Source organism: Macaca thibetana, chromosome 14, assembly GCF_024542745.1.
Source record: "Macaca thibetana thibetana isolate TM-01 chromosome 14, ASM2454274v1, whole genome shotgun sequence".
NCBI lineage: Eukaryota > Metazoa > Chordata > Mammalia > Primates > Cercopithecidae > Macaca > Macaca thibetana.
In genome coordinates this window covers 81,962,621-81,986,196 of record NC_065591.1, presented here as the reverse complement: position 1 = coordinate 81,986,196, position 23,576 = coordinate 81,962,621, and the positions used below count along the sequence as shown (strand labels likewise).

The following is a 23,576-nucleotide window of genomic DNA, read 5'->3' as shown; positions in this document are numbered from 1 at the left end:
CGGATGGGAAAACCCTAGAAGTTACTTGCTCTAAATCACCCATCTGCAAGTGAACTAGAATATAGAAAATACGATATAGATTTTCTGGCCTTGAATGCTAGGACCTTTATAATTTCCACCAGAGAACCACTGTTTAAGAAGGCCCTTGAGAAAATAGTGATCATCCAAAGGGAGGCAACCAAGATACTGAAAGAGAACATGATGTAGAGATACAGAAAGGAAAATAGAATACCGAGGCTTCGTCATTTAACGAGTTGTTTTCTGATAAAACCATCATAAACTGAAAATATCACAAGTCAAAAATGCATTTAATACACCTAACCTACCAAAGATCATAGCTTGGCCTCGCCTACCTTAAGTGTGCTCAAAACACTTACATTAGCCTACAGTTGGGCAAAATTAACGCAAAGCCTATTCTATAATGAAGTGTTGAATATCTCATGTAATTTATTGAATACTACACTGAATATGAAAACCAGAGTGGTTTATGGGTACTTGAAGTATGGTTTCTACTTAATGTGTATTGCCTTTGCACCATCATAAAGCTGAAAAATGAAATCTAACCATCGTTGAGAACCATCTCAAAACCTAAAATATTATATGGAAATAGAGCTAGACTTATTTGACTTTAATAGAACAAACTCAAAGAGGAAAATAGATGTTAAATCTTTATGGAGAAAACTTTCTAATAATTAGACCTTTCATAAAGTGAAATGGGCTTCCTCATGCAGTAGTAAGCTTCTCATCACTAAAAGATTCCGAGACTGGATAACTATCTGAGATTCTATAAAAAGGATTTATGAGAAGGTTGAACTAGATGAGCTCTAAAATTCCCTTTAAGATTCTACAGTTTGAAGATTTTGTTCGAGTTCTTTTTCAACTAGCCTTTACCATTTTCACTTACAGCAAAGCAATAAACAATATGAAATTTATTTTTCTAATATGTATTATACTATTATCAGATGTACAATCTTACCCAAATTCCCTAGAGTATACATATTTGTCTTTCACCCATCTAATGGCATTGGTTTAAAGCCAACTTTAGGTATGCTGGTTTTGGTCACAGTGATGTATTTGGCACCTGTTGTTTCCTTACCTATAGAACCGCTTTCCTGGTAAACCAAGAGGATCGATGAATGCTCTTTCCAGGAGCATCAATTGGTCATTCATCATTCTCACTGCAATGGGACTTTGAGAAGAACATATACATAATTATAACCCAAACCGCAGAATCGTGTTTCAAAATAATATTAAATAAAAACAAGGCTTGGGAAAATAAATTTCTAAAATTGATCAATTTTTAACAAAATGAATATTAACACAGTAATACTTTACATGGTGAGCCACAAACAATAGCAGGGTCATCCTTCTAATATTTACAGTCAGCAGAGAGACCTAATGGGAAATCGTTTGTTACATATTTCTAGATCACACACCAATCAAAAAGAACTCAAAGACATTCTATACTTCTTTCTAGGAGGATAGCCAGGCCTCCTGGAAAGGTAGACAAAGTGAGCTATCAAGTTATTCCTGATAAGTCATTCAGTTCTACTGCGGAAGAAAGGAGCAGATAAAGGCTGGACAACAAAGAGTGAATGAAGGTTTCAGAAGTCTGTCAGGAGGGTAAGAGATAGCTGCACGCAATGGATAGGGAATCCCTTTTCACACTCAGACTATCCATTTGGGGAGCTGAATAAGTTCCCTGGGCTCCCCTACAATCCAAAGGAGAATGAGGTCCCTTAAAACTACTTATAGCTTTCTTCCAATATGGGAAGTGGCAAAGTTTATTCTGATTACATCTGAAAAAACAAATGTGACATGGACACATTTGTGGATAAATTTATGCTTGTTACATGGTATTTACTTTGAATATACTTTGAAACTATTTTCAATCTGAAAGTGGCAATAAATTAAATAAAATGCAAAAAAACCTCATCAATGAAAAAATTTCTAAACAGGTACATAGGAGTACTGAACAAAAGACTTGTAAAATATATTACAAACTAATATGAATGAAAACAGTTCATTCTAGTAACCAGATAGCTTTTTTTTTTTAAGTAGGGATTTGAAACTTACTTGTTAAGATCAACTTGTATAAGTCGTTTATGAAAATCTGAAGCAGCCTCTGAGAAGTTTTTCACGGCAGAAAATAAGGAGTCTTTTTTAAAAATAGAAAAGCAGAAGAGAAATTAGCTCGTATTTCAGAGGTTCGCTTTCCCACCCTCCCTGTTCCAGATTGATATAACCACATAGATGTTGAAGCCATTTTTGTACTGAGTCTTCTTGCAGATCCATGAAAATTAGTAGAATATAACAAAGAAATATTGTATGAAAACAAAAAATGGTAAAATTCTTTCTTAAAGAAAATAACTTTCAAAAATCTAGGACACAAATAACTCCTTAACCCATAATTTACTACAAACCCAGAATTCATTCATTCATTAATTCATTCATTGGGACAACAACTATATGCTAGACACTGGATACAGCTATGCTAAGGTATGATTCTGTAATTATTACAGGGCAAAAAAATATCAATTTTTGTTTTTAAGTAGTGTATTTGAGATCTTGTTCAACAGGCAACCTGTGACAAACATATATCCAGAGACTGAGAAAGAGGATCAGATTTGGTCTTGTCAAACTCTTCTTTAATTCACAATACTTCTACGAAAAGTAATTCGGTTCTCAGTACTGTCATACCTCACTATCAGTGGGGCCTGGGTTCCAGGATGCCCTGCTGATACCGTATTCCATGGAAACAACTCCCTTATATAAAATGGCATAGTATTTGCCTGTTACCTACATACATCCTCCCCTATACTTTAAATCATCTCTAGATTACTTATAATGCCTAATAAAATGACTATATATCACTTCATTCATGTGGATTCAATGTAGTGCTCAGAGCACAACAAATTCAAATTTAAGTTTTGCTTTTTTGAAACTTAGTGGATTTATTTTTCTGATTCTTTTTGGCTTGCAGTTGGTTGAATATGTGGATGCAGAACTCACCGATATAGAGGGGTGACTGTATATTATATTTTTATTACAACAATGTATTTATTATTTTCCATATTTGCTACACAGGACTTTAAACATACATTATTGATTTGTTGCTTGCATCAATCCTGTGGTACAAGCAAATCAGGAGATAACGATACTCATTTTATAGATAAAGCACTTACAGCTCAGGATTTCTATTAGGTAACACCTAATGGAAAGGATTTCTATTTCTATTTCTATTACCTAATTTCTATTAGGTCTGACCTAATGGAAATCCTGAACTCTAAATGCTTTAGCTAGTAGGTGGTACATTCGGTATAAGTATATTCAGTATTTTTAAAAACCTTTTTAGTCCCAGATTTTAGTCCTAGTCTTTTGGTCCTAGATTTTCCTTAAGTTTTAATTGTTGTTTTTAAGCCATGTTCAAACCAAATAATGTAATAATAGATGCAATAGAAACTATGAGAAAAGAATGCTGAAGACAGCATTTTAAATTTCAAATCCAGGACAGAAGTCAAGACAGATAACTGAAACGTGTCCCTGGGATTAGTGACACATGTCAATGAGGACTTTGACAAGAGCAATTTTTCTAGAGTAGAAAGGACATAACACAGCACAGTGGACTGGCTAGTGAGAGGTAAAAAAAAAACCATAGACAGTGTAGATTATGTATTCATTTATCCATTCATTCATTAATCATACCTTCATTCCTACACTAATACATTTTCTCAGGAACTGTTTTTGCCTGGCACTAAATGAAGAATTTTGATTGTGAAGGAAGTGGGGCACATCTGGCAGAAGAAATGTTTTTGAAATAGAAAAGCTATAAGAAGAATTAATCTAATGGATAGTCACCAACAGTAATGGTGATTTTTGAAAATATGACAGGGAAAGGCATTAACAGATCAAACCAGGCCTCTAAGAAAGTAAGTAGGTAGAGGAATTAACCTTGTATAAAGCGAGCCCTTCCACTGTAACTGTGTAGTTTCTGTCTCTTAATTGGACCCTGACTTACAAAAACTGATAAGACATCATTCACCAAAAGGAAATCAGGGCATTTAGGAAGACAACTGGCTGCTGAATAGCCACAGAACTACGAATGTCCATTTTGCTGTAGGCTCTGCTTATTTCTCTGGTTTTATCTCCCCTTATTTCCCCCATCATTGCAGAGCTACGCCAATTGTATTGATATAAACACATTTTATTTGCTTCATTTTTTTTCTAGACCATTTTTTTCTAGACTTGCTGTAATTGCTAATCCTTTCTATAATCATATTATATAAAGATTACTAATCCTTTATATAGTAATATTCAGAAGTCCTTACTATTCCATACCCATTCTCTGCATTCTTATAGTACTCTCTACATATCCCCATAATAACCTATTATCTACATATTGCCTTCTTCCTCGTGTTAGACTTTAAGCTTTCTTAGAACTATGACCAAGCCTTGTACACACTTATATCTCCTAGGTAATAACATAGTACTTAGTACACAGTAGAAACTCAGTGCATATTTGATAATTTGGGTATATACTAAAATATGTGCCCCCAGAATAATAAAAGACAATGGTTGTAATAAAACAGTAATAATAGGTAACATTTAATGAACAGTAAGCGCCACCCACCACAGCTTCTATATACTATCAAACTGAATCTCCACAATGATCTCTGAAACATGATATGTTGATATATTCTTTTTTATATTTTCATTGTATGAAAGCTAACACATAGAGAAGTTAAGTAACTTTCCCAAGGTCACACAATGAAGAAATGATAAAGCTAGTATCTGAACCAGGCAAACCGTTTCCAAACTCAATCCTCAATGCTACTACATACACTACATTATGATTCATCCTTGCTGTATAGGAGATGCACAGTGCAGAAGAACAACCACTAAACAGTCATTAATAAAAGAAAAGAATGCTTATAACCATGTAAAAAAAGTTTCATATAGACAAATACTAAAAGATATATGCAGTAATAATCACATTGTTGATAATAAAAACATGTATGTAATAGAATTTGTGGCTTTCTCTATTTCTCAATCTTTTACAAATCATGTTACATTTTTCTAATACTGTTTCTATGACAGTAATTTTTTTTTTTTTTTTTTTTTTGAGACAGAGTCTCCCTCTGTCGCCCAGGCTGGAGTGCAGTGGTATGATCTCGGCTCATTGCAAGTTCCACCTCCTGGGTTCCCACCATTCTCCTGCCTCCGCCTCCGGAGTAGCTGGGACTACAGGCGCCCACCACCACGCCCGGCTAATTTTTTGTGTTTTTGGTAGAGACGGGGTTTCACCATGTTAGCCAGGATGGTCTCAATCTCCTGACCTCGTGATCCGCCTGCCTTGGCCTCCCAAAGTGCTGGGATTACAGGCGTGAACCACTGCGCCTGACCAGTAAAAATGTTTTTAAAGGCCATAATATAGGAAAAATGTTTACCATCCCAATGTTTGTGGTAATAACTCAGCCATAATGGATTCATTCTATACATGCCAGATTAAATCAGATTCTTTAATAAGTGTTTGTTTAAAGTTTTTGTGTAGAAGTCAAAATAAGTAAGGCAAATATGTATTCTAGGATGAAACAATATGCATTGATCATCATAGGAGATAATATTTTAAAGCTCCAAATTAAAGATTGTAAAATATCTGCCCAAATATTTCTTACCAAATGATACTCCATAGTCTCTCAATTGTTGGTCATGTTTCTTAGATAGATTATAGATACTTGCTGCATAGTTTTTCAAAGCTTCTGCATAGTCTTGAATATTGAAAGGAATGATTTTAGAGTCCACAAGCTCATATACCAGTGCTCCTCGTAATTGAGCCACACAACGTTGTTTTTTAAATGTGGGGTCATAAAATTTCTCTACCAATTCAAATGTCTCATAAATTGTGTGGTACACTGGGTAGCTGCTGTACTTATCTGTTCTCTGAAAAAAAAAGTGGAGGGAGGCAAGTATAAATAAACATTACATATTCACATTATAATATTTTTATGTAAGCATAAAAATAACTATAGAAAAAAATACAACCAGCCAGGTGTGGTGGCTCACACCTGTAATCCTAGCACTTTGGGAGGCCGAGGCAGGAGGATCACCTGAGCTCAGGAGTTCAAGACCAGCCTGGGCAACATTGAGAAACCCTTTCTCTACTAAAAATCCAAAAAAAAAAAAGAAAAATGAAAAAGAAAAAATACAACCATATAACACCCTGAGTTTTATCACAATGAGGCAAAATGCTAATAATGAAAACACCATAGCCAAATATTCACTGATTTTAAATTTTTTCTCATTATTTGTTTTATAATTTATGTAAACTTCATTCAAAATGCTACACCTTGAACATTCTTCTTCTTCGATAGAAGAAGAAGATAACTAAAATTGTATCTTCGATACAATTTTCGATAACTAAAATTAGGGAATACATATTCAAATTGCACCTCAGCATAGTTCAAAGTTATCTATCAATTGATTGGTTAAAAAAAGGTTCTGGCCAGCTAAGTATACAACTTAAGGATGATTTATTAAAGTAACTTCCCTTCCTTCCCAAACAGTGTATATCTAAATGTCATTTAAACTTTATTACATAATTAAGGGTACCATTATGAATATGAATTATTACATAGTAGTATCCTGTATAAATATTCTTTTTAGTTCTTCGGTTTGCCTATTGTAATTTTAGTTTTTACCATTTGCCATCTTTTTATAGGGCTATCGTTCTTACTGCTTTTAGTATCACGAAAAAGCAATCCCCATATCAGTCCTTCTCCTTCTATCTAATTGTCTGCTTCTAATCTAAAGTGGTCTTAGAAACTAGATAACTTTGATCCAATTACAGAAGACAGAGTATAAAAGTGAACAGGCCTTGAAAAAGAGTTAAAACATATCTTTTATGTATTAAGTGTAATGAATGTTAGTATTCTGAGTTTATCTATCTATTTTGGGTTAATCTGGAGTTGCTTTTATTTCTTTGTTCTTTATTGTATTCTGAATAGTCAGATTTGCAAGTGATATACATATAATGGGCAAGCAAAATTTAGGTGTATTGCAATTATGATTTGAAGATTGATTAAAATCTATGACAAATCTGTGTCTGCTACTGTAATCTTCAATTTGGTTTATGAAATAATTTATAGCATTGATGAGCAAAGATGATATATGTTGGTTATATCCAAGTACTTGCATATCATCAGGATATCTGTGTGACAGAGGTGCAAACCAGTCAGTGCAGAGCAAAAAAGGGGATCGAGTTAAAAGAGAAACTTGCTGTATTTCCCAACCAAGAGCCCTTGACTCAGGTGACAGGCAGAAGTGGGAATATGAAGAGGAGCTACCCACCATAATGAATCTTACCCTAATGCTCCTCTTGACCAAAATATGTTCAACTGCATTCTTCCTCATGAAAAGTACATCAGAGCCTGCAAGACTAGTCTAGAGAATGAGAGTTTTCTGACATATCAGGAAAAGGATGTGAACTGCTTGGTTCTGATACCCAGCTAAGTGTCTGGCATTACTCTGTGAATTATCATTTCTTTGATTAACCCTAACAATGAAATTTTCACAAAATTACTCAAATTACTTCCTTGTTCATCTGGAAAGGGACATGCAGTCTATCTCTATCCCTGGGAATTCTTCCCAGGCCATATCCACCAGGTGTCTGGTGCCAAACAACTCAGTGACATTCTTTGCTAAAGGACTATAGATGAAATGTTATATATTCAAAATGATAAAGTGGCTTACCTTATTCTTAGTGTAACGGGCTCTGCCTGAAGCAATTCCAAGTCTCTGAAAATAAGCTTCAAAGTCACTTCCAGATCCCAGCTTATTGATTCTAGATGCAATACACACACACACACACACACACACACACACACACACACACACGCATAAATAGGTAAATGATACAAAGTTTAAATAGATGGGACAAGGAATCCTGTCCCAAGAATAGCAAGGAATTATATGTTACATTTACAAGAATTTAGAAAAGGTCAACCACCCTCAAGACATTTTCCCATAATCTGCAGGAAAACTGCTGTAAAATTAAAAGTAATGGCAAAAACTGCAAATACTTTTGCACCAACCTATAACAAGAATTGGGCCGTGCCACTAAAGACTGCATCTGGTGATGATGCTCTCCATCATATTTTCAGCATTTACATTTTTGTTTAGAGGGCAAAACAACGAAGACGTGGGCCCTGCCCTCAGGGAACTATCATCTAGTAAGAAAATTGCCACAAAAGTCTATTTTAAAATCATGAAGTATCTAAATGTGCTTTGTTTCATTTTAGAAATAAATCTAATTATAATTTATTTCTTTTCATATGATTAGGAAACCTCTATCTGTTGATCTGTCCCTCACATATATATGCATATACATAAATAAGATGTAAGACATGAAAAATTTTTAGTAAAATAATGGTAAGTCATGAAAACAGAATATAAAATTGCATGTGCATTAATAACATAACTATATATTTCCAAACTATTAGATTAGTAGATGTGTTTTTGAGACTGACCTCTTCAATATTTTAAAAATCATTTTTGTATTTTACTATTTTTATTGAATTGGCATGTGAAACTTTTATAATGGACCCACATTCAAACTTTCACAAGACCAATTTGAAATGAGGAATAAAGCTATAAACTGTTACTATTATTTGCTTGTACATGTTGAGTATCCCACATGGAATGCTTAGGACCAGAAGTATTTTGGACTTAAGATTTTCTTCAGACTATGAATATTTACATATATACAATGAGATATCTTGGGGTTGGGGCCCAAGTCTAAACAGAAAATTCATTTATATTTCATATATATCTTATATACATAGGCTGAACTTAATTTTACATAATATTTTAAGTAATTTTGTGCATGAAACAAAGTTTGTGTTAAGTACTATAATGTGTGGAATTCTCCACTTGGGACATCATGTTGGTGCTAAAAAAGTTTTGGATTTTGGAGCACTTAAGATTTCATATTTTTGAGTTAGGAATGCTCAGTCTGTATTAGAAATGGCATTGCAGTAGAAAACAAATATATACTTTTTATTACATAATGTTTAGAAAAAAGAAAATAAAAACAAATAGATATAAAATAAATTTAAGAAAGCTGCTGTAGCATGAATGAGAAGACGTACAAAATAAAATAATATTCATATAAATTCTAAATCACAGGTAAAGACACAATTTGGTGTTTATTGATAATGCTCCTTAATAAATGTACAAGCAAATAATCTAGCATTTGTCTTTTATTTCATCATTATCATCTGAAGTTATATATTAATACACCTAATACATAACTAAATGAAATTTTATGCAAGAATGCTAACTAATGGCTAATAATGTAGTGAAACTATTTCAACTAAAAATTTGCAAAACTAGGTCTATTTGTGCTCTAATACAGGCTGAAAGATTTCACGTGCTGGCTAATCAGCAAAACAAAACTAGACAGAAAATTTTTTTTTTTTTTTTGAGATGGAGTTTCACTCTTGTTGCCCAGGTTGGAATGCAATGGCACGATCTTGGCTCACTGCAACCTCTTCCTCCCGGATTCAAGCAATTTTCCTGCCTCAGCCTTCTGAGTGACTGGGATTACAAGCGCCTGCTACCACACCCGGCTAATTTTGTATTTTTAGTAGAGACAGGGTTTTGCCATGTTGGCCAGGCTGGTCTCACATACCTGACCTCAGGTGATCCACCAGACTTGGCCTCCCAAAGTGCTAGGATTACAGGCATGAGCTACCGTGCTCAGCCAGGAATTCTTTAGTATCCTTTCTGATTCAAATTATTGATGAAACGCTTGAGAATTTCATGTTTGGAGAAACAAGAGGCAGAGCGGAATTTATAATTTATCCTACAGTAGAAAAGGTGCACACCAGTAACTTACCTAGGCAAATTTTTACTTTCAGGTGAAGGATCTTTTTCCAACCAGCTTTCATACAGTGATTTACTCTCAAACCCGTCATCAGGGCTGGGGATCTAGAAAGAGAAATCAAATACTGGAAATTAGGGGTAGAAGCAACTACATTTATGCCAAAATAAAACTATATATTATTTGTCATCAACTTCTACTTTTAATGACGTATGTACATATATGTATGTACATATATGTACACATGTATATATGTTTATTTATAGAAAAATTATCTTTTTGCAAATGGCAAGAAATAAATCTAGCCCAAATTATTTTTTATTCATGATGCCTACCTGTGTTGGTAATTTTGCCATATCCCTAAGGTGTAATTGCCTACTTATTTTGGTAAACTTTTAAATAGAACTTAAAATTTTTACAAACGCCATTTTAATGTCTGGCAGCTTAGATTTCTTTTAGTGGGAAGACACTGGAGAAAACTTCAGATATAACATTTGCTTTTGTAAATTATTTTTGCCTAAGAAGACCTACAAAGAGGTCTCAGAACAATAGAGGTGACATAATTTCAAGCTCAGCTTCTTAACCTGTAAGTCTTGGTTTTGTAGGGCAGCAGGGGTTAGTGCAAGGACTCTTCTTTTAGACAGTCTTATTATGTTTAAACAAAGTTAAAATTTTATGGATTAAAGAAAAAAAAAGCTCTATATAACCTCAGATTTCTACTTAGGAATTTTAAGAGCTCCTGTGTGTGTGTGTGTGTGTGTGTGTGTGTGTGTGTGGTGCTCATCATGTTGAGCACCAACATGATGTCACAAGTGTCATATTTTTATTCCTTTCATTAAATGTACATTTACAAATTTATACTTGCCTTGTCTTTTGACACTCTAAGAAGAGCAGAGCCATGTGGTGAAAACATTGTGGACTGTGGACTGTGGAGTCAAATTCATCTATTTTATATCTAGACTACTACACATATTGACTATATTTTGTTTGCTTGTTTGTTTATAACCCTGATTTGCTCAAAAATAGACCCAAGGCAGACGCTACTTAAGTAACTGTGAAAGCATTATAACTTGGTATATTGCTTCCCCTCTTTGAACCTTAGTCTTTTCACCTGTGAAAATGGGGATAATGGTAACTTTCTGAACATAAACATCTGATATTTTCTCTGGCCTTTAGATAGAGTTGGTTATTCTAACTTCTGTTTCACTATTCTTAAAAATGTTTTTATGGATATTTACCAAGCACTGACCTCAGTAGAGATGCGGAAATGGAGACATAGTCTCTACCCTCTGGGACCTCACAATGAAATCTAATTGGGGATACACACACCAAACAAATTTTGTAATATAAAATTATAATAAGCAGTTCAAAAGAAAATATCAAAGTGCTATAAAGAGATGTGGGGATGAGAGATAGATATGTCTCCAGGTAAGGCCTTTCTGAGAAAATGGCAATTAAATTTAGGAGGATTTAATAAAGATGTTGGCTATTGGCACATGTTTTTGAACAATTTCCCTGTTTCAATCTCATCCCACTTATTCAGAGGCACGAATGTGTTGTGTTTACTGATAACACAAGCCCTCATCAGCGTTCAAGTAGAAGGTAACAGTGGTGAATCCGCCCCCTTCCATAGAGTAATGGTAGGGCTGGGAAGTGGTCACTTGCCCTTAGCTTAGCATGAATGAGATGATACTTTATCACTGCATAGAGGGTCCACAGCTTAGAAATAGTCTTGGCACTCCACACCCTTCCCCACCAACATGAGGCAGCTGCAGAGATGTTCTGCTCATTTCTAGCCAGCTAACTGGGTTCTGCTCTCTACTCTGCTCCTGCCAATTTGCAATGGTTGAGAGAGATTCTGTTCCGGTTCCTAGATCCTGCTTGAATTGAATTCCCAGTAAAATCGTCTTCATTTTCTGAATCATACTGTCTCCATAGTAGTGCTAATCAGAAATCATGTCCCATTGGCCTAGACAATCCGGGTCGGTCTTTCTTTCTTTCTTTCTTTCTTTCTTTCTTTCTTTCTTTCTTTCTTTCTTTCTTTCTTTCTTTCTTTCTTTCTTTCTTTCTTTCTTTCTTTCTTTCTTTCTTTCTTTTTCTTTCTTTCCTTCCTTCCTTCCTTCTTTCCTTCTTTCCTTCCTTCCTTCCTTCTTTCTTTCTCTATTCCGTTCTCTCTCTCCCCCCTTTCTTTCTTTCTTTCTTCTTTCTTTCTTTCTTTCTTTCTTTCTTTCTTTCTTTCTTTCTTTCTTTCTTTCTTTCTTTCTTTCTTTCCTTCCTTCCTTCCTTCCTTCCTTCCTTCTTTCTTTCTTTCTCTCTTCCGTTCTCTCTCTCCCCCCCCCCTTTCTTTCTTCTTCTTTCCTTTCTTCCTTTTTTTTTTTTTTTTTTTTTTTTTTTGAGTCAGGGTCTCTCTATGGCTTACACTCCTGGGCTCAGGTGATCCTACTGCCTCAGTTGGAACTATAGGCGTGTGCCACCACACGCGGCTAGATCAGTCTTACCTCAGCTATATGCACTGTCAGAATTGATAGCCCTCCTCTTATTTAGCAGCACTTTGCCCCATTTCTTGCTCCATCAAGCAGCTGCCCTTCCCTCCAAGCTCAGCCTTGTCTCTCATCCCTACCCTATCCTCACATCACCAATATGGCTTGACTATTTGTGCTAACACGCACTAGGGATTAATAAAATTGTAATAATCAGTTCACAGGAGAGTAAAAACAAGTCTTCTTTGTCTACTGGGTCTTAGTATGCCCACAGATAAGCATTTATCTTTGTACAAAGGGGCATAGACGTCAACTTCTCCCTTATCAACTACCAAATTCTTATCATTCCTGACATCAAGGACAGGGGTCATCTCTCTAGGACAGCACAAATCATAAATTCCTGCTCCAAAAAGGGTTCTCTCAGTAAAGATTTTCTTTTCAACTCGCTTTTAGATAAGATGCTTTTATGGAACATTCCAATGAAAGGATCAAAGACATCAGCTACCCAAGATGGTGACAGCATTGTGATGAGGAAAATGAGAGGAGTTTCATTTGGAAAACTAGTTTTTAAAGACATGAACAGTAAAAAGAGAGGGGTAAGATTAAGGCAGGAAGTATTAATAGTACCCAGAGAGAAATGATATCTACTTCGTATTGCTATCTAAGGCTGACCTTGAAGCGAACATTTCCACAGGTAAATTCTTTGGCAAGGAACTATTTAAATGATGTTCACAGATATTAAATGAGTAGATTATATAAGTTTTAGAGATTCAGAGTCCTTTAGATTTTAGAGTTTTAAAAATATCTATAACTCATTTAATATTTATAAATTACTGGGAGATTAGCAAGCCTGCAGAATTATTTCCATTTTTGCCTTTAGACTTGCAATTACTTAATGTACTCACTACACTGACATAAAACAATGAACAACCTTGTTAGAAATTCTTTAATGATTTCTCCATAATAGATTTCTGAATTCCTTGGCCCATTGGTTATACCCCATTTCTTGCCATCTTTCCCACCAATGCCTTTGGCTGGGTCATGCTGAGCTCCCTTCAGATCAGGAAATATATTCTTTTATACTTCCACATCTTTTTTAGATACTGTGTCCTCTGCTTAGAATGTCCTCTCCCTTACTTCTACATCCCTTCATTTGACAGAAGCATCAGTGACTCTGCAAACTTCCTCTTATGATCCTCAACTTCCCCCAGCCCCAGGATTTAATATCCTCTATTCCATAACTGTTCTCCATTATATATAGTATCAAATATTCCAGTGAACTCTAATTCCTCATTTACCAGTCTGTGTCCTCTCTAGATTACAGAGTGTTAGAATTCAGTGACCTTGTCCCTTTATCACTATTGCTGCTATAATTCATTTTATAGAGCCTGACATATAGTGACCACTCAATGAATATTTGTTGAATGAATGAAAGAGTAGCTAAGACAGTTTTTGAACCATACGCTTTTCTATTCCAGCTCAGTGTTCTTTCTGCTATATCAAATACCTCTGCCAGATAAATACATGTTACAACTGTTTACACAATTACTAATAAGAACTATTACTAGAACAAAGAAGCTGGTGATAATATCTTATGTCGTATAGGTAAATTGCATATTAAAGATTTTGTTATGACTTGTTTATATGATTCAATCGTGTTCTCTCACCAGCTTAAAAATAAGTACCATTCATTTGGGTGGGAACACATGTTATTCATTTATCCATTCAAAAGAAAACATATGAAGACACATCTCTTTATATACCTCTTTTGTCAGTTTATACACTAATTGGTAAAGAAGGGGTGTACAGTCAACTCTGAGAGTATAATTGCCTGAAAAATAAATAAGACACAGAGTATTATTTCATACTTCTAAGTAAAATTCCGTTTATGATTAATTCTAACTTTATTTTCTAATTTTAAACAAGATATAATGATCTTCAAATCAAAGATTTTATTCCCAAAGAATAAAACAGGGTGGAACTAGTTCTTCAGGAGCAAGAGAGGCTGCCCCATATATTTTGAATAGAAGAAGGTCTTGGTGGACTTTGGTTGCTAAGGCAGCAGCTCTCACAGTGATTATAAGGGTCATCCTTATGGCAGCATTTCTTAGGGGCACTTTGGCAAAGGAAGTGGTAAGTCTGTAGCATTAATTTTTTACTTGTTTCATTCTATGCAATAGTATATATCAAGATATTAGACAAAGCCATGTCAGTAATTATTATGCTCTGACATTTATTTAGAAATAATCACAATACAGTGAAAGCCTAGAGACACAAATCTCTTCATTTTCTGAATCATACTGTCTCCATAGTAGTGCTAATCAGAAATCATGTCCTGTTGGCCTAGACAATCCAGATCAGTTTTTTTTTCTTTCTTTCTTTCTTTCTTTCTTTCTTTCTTTCTTTCTTTCTTTGAGAGTCAGGGTCTCTCTTACACTCCTGGGCTCAGAGGATCCTGAGCCAGATTGAAAGGGAGTTTGTAGTTCAAAAGGAGTGAGTACACTTACTTCAAATTTGTTACAACGAATACAGGAAATATTTCTAGACAGAATATTCTGTAAAATCTTTCTTCTGAACTGTTTTAGCCAAATTCTATTAATATCTTCATTGTGAAAATATGTGGTTAATACTAGAGTTTTAAGCAGTAATTTAATATAAACAAATAGTAAATATGTCAAAGAAATTAAAAGCAATAGCTTAGTTATGAATGATATCAATTCATATGAATCCTAATTATTTTCTCTGTGGTAAAATGAAAAATAAAGGTATTACTGAGGCATCTCATAGGAAGGGGATATCTGAGGTGCTTAATAATTTAGAATTTATAGGCTTAATGGATGGTAAACTACTCAACAATAAGTAAAAGTTACTTGAAATAAAATTTCCTTTCTGAAAATTTTACTTCAAATTGAAATAAAATTTACCTTCTATAGATGAATCTGAGTTGATATAAGCAATGCTTCTCTCCTGGAGTATTTTGACATTCTCCTACAGTTGAAGCAAAGTTGTTACTTAATTCACATTACTTACAGTTGTGAAAATGTCAACAAAATAAGCAAATTAATTTTGTGAAATAGCGGTTTACAAGTATCTTTCAGAATTAAATAGCTATATTCGTCTGTGACCATAATTTCTGAGAAAATGCAGAAAACCAGTTGGTTAACAACAATTATGCAATTAATATAAGAATTAAGGTTACTCTGAAGCAATAGCTACTGTTTACAGAAATAGCAGAGAGCCCTAAGGAAAAAGAAAATATTTTCAAAGTGTGGTTCCTTGATTCCCTGCATCAGAATATGCAGGGATGTGGCTCCTATATTCTAGGGCCCTGCCCTAGATCTACTGAATAAGAACTCACAGTGAGGCTAAAAGTGGGGCCTGGAAATCTGTATTTTATTATTTTATTTTATGTTTGAGACAAAGTCTCACTCTGTTGCCCAGGCTGGAGTGCAGTGGGACGATCTCAGCTCACTGCAACCACTACCTCCCAGGTTCAAACAATTCTTCTGCCTCAGCCTCCCAAGTACCCGGGATTACAGGCATGTGCCACGATGCCTGGCTAATTTTCATATTTTTAGTAGAGACGAGATTTCACCATGTTGGCCAGGCTGGTCTTGAACTCCTGACCTCAGGTGATCTGCTCACCTCAGCCTCCCAAAGTGCTGAGATTACAGGCATGAGCCACCGCGCCGGGCTGGAAATCTGTATTTTCTAATAGATATAACTGGCAATTGACTTTTGCATACATTGAAGTCTGAGATCCATTTATAGAGGGGATACCCAAGTAAATTTATCATTCCAAAAGTAAGAAATAGAAAATTTCCATTTGTTTATATTTACTATGTATATGGAGAAGTGAACAAAAAACAAAGACAAAAAATTAGAAAGAGAGGAGGCACACATTAGGACAAAAACAAGACTCTCTTTCGCTCTCTCTCTCTCTCTCACACACACACACAGACACAGATTCAAGAAAGATAAAGCAAGACTAATGCACTTACACACAAAGAGGAACATACTGAGAGCCCTCCACCTCTCTCTCTAGCTTGTTAGCTTTATAAAATATGTTTTAGTAAAAACATCTAAAGCTGTGTGTGGTTATGGCACACAAAAAAAACTTTACCTCTTTTCACTGGCTTGCATAGGCCAGGTGATAGTTGACTCCATTACAGAGAAATATAAAATAAGAATTTCCATTATAACAGATTTATAGCAAAAATGAAGAAGATTCCTCACGTGTATTTAAAGAAGGTAAGCATGCTACTGAATATAATCAAAAACCTGGCACAAAACTGGAAAAGTGTATTGAAATTGCCTTTTAATGCACATGTTTATAAATTAATGCAAAGCATTTTTATTATTTTATATATTACATTTCTTTATGTTCAGCTGCTGAAAAATTTAAAAAACAGATGCATGTGTTTATGTGTGTTTATATATGTATCACGAGAAATCACATGTTTCTAAATCACATGTTTCTAAAAGCAAATGACCTGACGCACCAGAGGGGCAGGAGGAAAAAGATAATGACCTGAACTAATAAAATTTGATTCATCAAATTAATGTTACAGTTTCAAAATGCATATTAATAATACCAATGTGAAAAATAACAATTTGCAGTGTAAATGTAATCAACAAAGGATAAGTGATACCAGACAAGTAACTGTGAGTGGGATTTTTACTCCCTCTATATTTGTTTGATTCATATTATTCCTATCATAGTATTTTAAACTAATGTAAGAGAAAATAAGTTAGGAGGAAAGCCTTTTTTTTTTTTTTTTTTTTTTTTTTTTTTTTGAGACGGAGTCTCGCTCTGTTGCCTAGGCTGGAGTGCAGTGGCGCAATCTCAGCTCACTGCAAGCTCCGCCTCCCGGGTTGACGCCATTCTCCTGCCTCAGCCTCCTGAGTAGCTGGGACTACAGGCGCCCGCCACCACACCTGGCTAATTTTTTTTTTTTTTTTTTTTTTTTTTTTTTGTATTTTTAGTAGAGACGGGGTTTCACCGTGTTAGCCAGGAAGGTCTGGATCTCTTGACCTCGTGATCCGCCCGCCTCGGCCTCCCAAAGTGCTGAGATTACAGGCGTGAGCCACCGTGCCCGGCCGGAAAGCATTTTTAAAACTGAACACAAGGGCAAGACAGGTACACCATATTTTAAAACAGCTCTATAAAATCTGGACTTATAAATGATAAATAGCAGATGGAGGAGGGCAGGTAAATACTTATGTAGTGCACCTACCTAGAAATACCACTGGACCCAGCAATCCCATTACTGGGTATATAACCAAAGGAATATGTCATTCTATATAAAGACACATACACACATATGTTCATTGCAGCACTATTCATAATAGCAAAGACATGAATTCAACCTAAATATCCATCAATGACAGACTTGATAAAGAAAATGTGGTACATGTACACCTTGGAATACTAGACAGTCATAAAATCTAATGAGACTATGTCCTTTGCAGGGACATGGATGGAGTTGAAGACCATTATCCTTGGCAAACTCATGCTGAAACAGAAAAATAAATATCATGTTCTCCCTTATAAGTGGGAGTTAAATTATGAGAACACATGGAAACATAGAGGGGAACAACACACACTACGGACTTTCAAAGGTGGGAGAAGGGAGAAGGGAGAGGGTCAGGAAAAATAACTAGTGGGTACTGGGCTTCATACCTGGGTGAGGAAATAATCTTTCACTAGTAATATCACAATATTAGTTTCATAGAGTCTGAAAAATTACTACATTTGAGTTATAGGTTTAACATTTCAAACCAGGTTTTTCAAAATTCTCTCTTCACCTAGTTTTTAAAATAGTTTTTCAAATAACTTTCAAAATGATATACATGTGAAAAACTAGGTGAAGTTAGGGGAGAAGTAAAGATGAAGAGAGAAGGGAGCCAACATTTATTGATCACTTACTGTGTGGGTTAAATGAGTTAAAATGGGCAAATCACATAGCTACTGTAAAGCTCAATAGAATTAATATTGCAATTATTATTGCTGTTAATACATGATAACACTCTTCTAGAAGAGATGTGATCACAAATTGTGTGTTTATTGAACTTAGTCTTACAGAAAAAGTAAAAGTTTACCACTGGGTCAAGGCAGGCAGGATATGCCAACTAGAGAAATCAGCTTGTAGAGTTGTTGAACAGCATGGCAAAATCCCATGACACAGTTTACCTATGGAATATACCTGCACTTGTACCCCTGAACTTAAAATAAAAGTTAAAAAAATGTATATGCTTACCTTTTACATTTAGGAACTTAGAGATTACTTGACAGAGAGACTAAAAGAAGAAGTTGAAAGTAAAGGGCCCTAGGAGAGACACTTAAATATAAATAATTAAGAGTCAGTGACAAATGACAATCAATCATATGTGAAGAAAAAAAAACCTACCTCTGAAATTGTAAAACAGGTCAATTTATTAAAGTAATTCAATTCACAGAATTATCACTTTATACTTAACAATGAAGCACCTATCTGTTGTAAATGCTAAAGTATACTTATGGTTGCCATTTTATATGGAATCTGTAAATGTGAAAATATAGTCAATATATGGCCATCTTAATAGAACATCTTATATTTTGTCAGATGGAAGAACTCTACAGAAACTTCAAAAACGTGAAAATTAGCTCTAAGCATCTGTATCAGTTTTTAGATATGTTAATTCTCTTATCAAAAACATCTTGCTAATTTTGATTATTTTGAGCTTAGTGATTTTACGTATTTTTTAATAAAACAAATACAAATGGCAACTAAAATATTTTGACCAGACACAATACATTTGTTTGTAGCCTAGTAATGAGAGGTTATTGCCAAAGTGATGTGAAAGTAAAAACAAACTACTTCTTAAATTCTCTTGAGTCATTCTCCAAATCAAAACCATATTAGGTAATGGAATGTATTTTGATCATCCTGAGATACATACATATTTGTTCCCTGTTGACCAAAAAAAATAATAAGAAGAACCTTCTTTGTCTTATTTACCTCAGCCCATTCTGTGGAACCCAGAAGTCCAAATTCTTCTGCATCCCAGCTGGCAAAAATGATAGTTCTTCTAGGTCTCCAGCCTGTAAGTATTGTTAACACAGGTGGTTAGGTACAACTGCCTAAAAAATAAAAGAAAATTAAGCAAGTCACTTTTTGTCATCATCTAGGAAAGAAAGGTTGTTTACCTTTACTCATCAGTTTTCCAAAACTCCGGGCAATTTCTTGCAAAACAGCAACCCCACTGGTTGGGTCAATAGCTCCAAATACCCAGGAGTCCCGGTGACCTCCCAGAATAACATACCTGTCTGGAAAATATTATGTTCAAAAAATCTACAACTTTGAATACATTATAAATATTTGTGATTTATGTTTTTAAAATAAAAATTATCTTGCTTGAGTTTCCTCTATAGAAGACGAGAAACACTATAAAGTAAAATCTTCTTTTAGACTTGTACCAGTTTTCCTCAAAATTTAGCAGTTTCAAATCAGCCAAAAAAACCCACATCAATTGTTGCCTACAATTTATCTTTACTTACTCTTTAATTTTTGTAGAAACAAAATGTTTTAAAAAAATTATCTGACTCACCAGGTTCCACAGATCCTCTGATAGTTCCAATTACATTGTAAATCCTTGTAATTTTATTGATGTTATGAACATGCATTCTAACCTTCCTAGAATTTTAAAAGGAATAAATTAGTATAGCAAATTATGTTTTTTTACAGTGTTTCATTATTAAAAACTATCTTCATAATAGTGCTTTATTATAAAAAGCTGTGCAATAGCATAATGAATTCTCATATCTCTACTACCTAAATTCAATAATTGTTAACACTGTTGAAGCATTTGCAAGTAAGGTACAGACATTATGCAAATTTACTTCTAAGCACCTAAGTATGCGCCTTGAAGTCAAATTTTAAAAGCTGTCTATTTTATGTTATTTTCTCATAGCTAAATTGTTATCTATTTAAAATTCAAAATATTCTATTATTCAAAATGTCTTCAATATTTATTCTAAAATGTAAAAATATACCCCAGTTAATTATGAAAACAAAGAAGACAGCCCATTATGTAATAAAGAAAGAAGTATAAGCATATTATTTGAATGTATCTGTTTATATTAAATCCTAGGTTCAGTAATTTTCTTCATGATTGTGGAAATGATAAGTAAGTTTAAAAGCTGGCTTAGTGCCACCTATAAAAAACATAAAAAATTCTGTTGTTAAATGAGAATTTGGGAAACTCCTGCTAAAATGCACAACTACATAATGAAATGTTTCTAGGCCATGATTGTTGATTCTGATTTGGGTCAGGCTTTTAAATATTCATTCATGAGTTACATCAACTGAATTAGAAAACAAGGGAAAATACAATCAAGCTCAGCCAGACAGAAAAAAAAAGTGTCACACACATTTTATGAATCCAAGATGACATGGGAAAATGCTAGTTTTCCCCAAGAGAACAAAATTAATCATAGTTTATTCTAAGGGTAGGGAGACCGCAGTTGTTTCTAGTTTGTGATGGAAGAACGAATAAGACCCTGAAACTTGTATATTGTTAAGAACAAATTCTGGCTTCCCCCACCCCCACCAAAAGTATACTGTGCTTCTGATATTTAATCCATTCGCAATATTCAACTAAGATTACCTCAGAGGAAAACTAATCGATGGGTATTTTTTTTTCATTTTAAGGCATTAAGTAAATGATTTCTTTTTGCTACTGACAGATGAAAATTAATAGCAGAAAAGAAGAAATATTGTTTAGCATGTGTTTCTAAAAATATGGGCCTTAAATATATGATTAGTAAGAAACCTAAATTCATTGGTATTGTGTCATTAACAGAAAAAAATCAAGTAAAGAAAAATGCAACATATGAGGAATGAAAAAAATTGATATTAGTCTAAACAAAAACATAGGCTATCTGCTAAGATTCTCAAAGAAGCACATCTCCATCTTTAAACCTATGTCTTTCTCGTTTTTAGTATTTTTGAGCTCCAGAAGAATATATATTTGTCCCATTATTACTTTATCACGTTTCAAATAAACTGAACTCCAGAATGGAGTCTCCACAAGGAGGAGATATTTTGCCTGCTTTGTTCACTGCAGAATCACCAGAACCCAGAATGGTGCCCGGGGCATAGGAAATGCTCAAGAAATATTTGTGAAATAAATGAATATAATCCTGTAAGGAAAAATTGGGAAAAACTTTGGCTCATCCATTCATTATGGTCACCTTTACCTGTCAGTGTTCTTAACTAGACTATTTTACAGCTCTGTAGAGAAAGAAGTTAACTTGTAGAAATATGAAAGTAATGCAAATAATTCAATTCCACTGAAATGCACAATCTGTCTAGTGAATGTTTGTGTTCCTTTCCTCACTGTGGAAGATTTTTGGAGGTTCCACTTTGAGGTACAATGGATTCATTTTGCAGAACCAGGTATGGGCAGCTTAAATCAATTCTTCATATCTTCTTTTGGCTCTCACATGTAAATTCTAAGCAACAGAAGAAATTTAACTTTGCTGATACTCTGTATCCCTAGCTTTATTTTTTCTCTACTGATGTTGTGTTTTATGTTTCCGCATTGCTCAGGGCAGATTAAGTTATTCCTCATTGGTGGCAGCAATGATTTGGAGTTTGCCTTTATGTCTTGTCATTTGATAATATCTGTAAATGGATTAATGGATTATCGAGATCTCTCTGAGGTGAGACATGAGAGAATCTAGCTTTTAGTTTTGTTGTTGTTGTTGTTTGTGTATTTGTCCACTTTGAGTTCTAACCAATAGAGAATTCTGTGCTCACACTGAAGGAGCACGGCTATTTTATATCTAGACCTAGGAATGTTTATGTTTTTGAGTTTACTCTTTAATTGTTACTAAAAGTGTAGAACTGAAGTTATATGTTTTCTCTGTCTATATGTTTCTGCTTATAAATCAGAAAGGGCTTTACCTTTCATTGAATAAGTTATGTTTTCCTTTCTCTGGAGGGTATAAGCAAATAAGATAATAGTCTCTTAAATTAAAAGAACACTGTTCTGATTGAATTATAGAGATAAACACATATAAATCAAACATTTATAAACTTATTTTAAAACAAGGAAATTGGACTTCTAATACTTTAAAATTTCTGGAATAAAAGAAATCTTACAGAAACTAAAAAAATATTCTGAGAATCCAAATTCACATAGTTAAGGGTAAATTGTTAGCAAACAAGACTGATTCAATACTTTTGGTTTAATAAAAACAGTTATATGCACTCTGATTTATCAGTATTACATTTTTCTCTCCCATCACATTTCAGGCAAATCAAACTTCTTGAAGTTCTGATCATGCCATGCTGTTCAACAACTGTACAAGCTGATTTCTCTAGTTGGCATTTCTTGCCTGCCTTGACCCAGTGGTAAACTTTTACTCTTTCTGTAAGACTAAGCTCAATAAACACACAATTTGTGATCACATCTCTTCTAGAAGAGTGTTATCATGTTTTAATAACAATAATAATTGTAATATTAATTCTATTGAGCCTTATAGTAGCTATGTGATTTATCCATTTGAACTCATTTAACGCACACAGTAAGTGATCTATAAATGTTGGTTCCCTTCTCTCTTCATCTTTCCTTCTCCCTTAAGTTCACCTAGGTTTTTTTTTTTTTTTTTTGAGATGGAGTTTCAGTCTTGTTGCCCAGGCTCAAGTGCAATGGCGCATCTCGGCTCACCGCAAACTCCACCTCCCGGGTTCAAGCGATTCTCCTGCCTCAGCCTCCCAAGTAGCTGGGATTACAGGCATGTACAACCACGCCTGGCTGATTTTTGTATTTTTAGTAGAAAAGGGGTTTCTTCATGTTGGCCAGGCCGTTCTCAAACTCCCGACCTCAGGTGATCCGCCTGCCTCGGCCTCCCAAATGCTGGGATTACAGGCGTGAGCCACCACACCCAGCACCTTCACCTAGTTTTTCACATGTATATCACTTTGAAAGTCATTTGAAAAACGATTTTAAAAATTAGGTGAAGAGAGAATTTTGAAAAATCTTTGAAATGTTAAAACTTAGAATTCAAATGTAGTAATTTTTGAGATTCTATGAAACTAATATTGTGATATTACTAGTGAAAGAATCCAATATTTCATTTTGTAAGTACTTCTTAAGTAATGTAAAATTGTTAACTGTTTAGTAATGAAAAAGAGAAAAAGAGATAAGCAAATTATCCCTGGCAGAAC

General features: G+C 34.4%; 1 protein-coding gene across 2 annotated transcripts in view; it reads right to left on the bottom strand.

Annotated features, from left to right (window-relative positions):
- The window catches only part of NAALAD2 (N-acetylated alpha-linked acidic dipeptidase 2), a 55,835-nt gene that overhangs the window by 8,906 nt on the left and 23,353 nt on the right, over positions 1-23,576 (bottom strand). The window contains exons 9-18 of one of the 2 annotated variants that reach the window (XM_050755525.1): positions 19,951-20,036; positions 19,550-19,669; positions 19,362-19,444; positions 15,285-15,348; positions 14,124-14,191; positions 9,896-9,987; positions 7,750-7,840; positions 5,676-5,940; positions 2,077-2,158; positions 1,097-1,189 (exon numbers count right to left, since the gene is read on the bottom strand). In XM_050755525.1, the coding sequence (XP_050611482.1) occupies positions 1,097-1,189; positions 2,077-2,158; positions 5,676-5,940; positions 7,750-7,840; positions 9,896-9,987; positions 14,124-14,191; positions 15,285-15,348; positions 19,362-19,444; positions 19,550-19,669; positions 19,951-20,036 (1,044 nt within the window). Of the gene's footprint in view, positions 1-1,096; positions 1,190-2,076; positions 2,159-5,675; positions 5,941-7,749; positions 7,841-9,895; positions 9,988-14,123; positions 14,192-15,284; positions 15,349-19,361; positions 19,445-19,549; positions 19,670-19,950; positions 20,037-23,576 lie in introns of those variants that run through there. The other variant, XM_050755526.1, reaches the window with a different exon arrangement.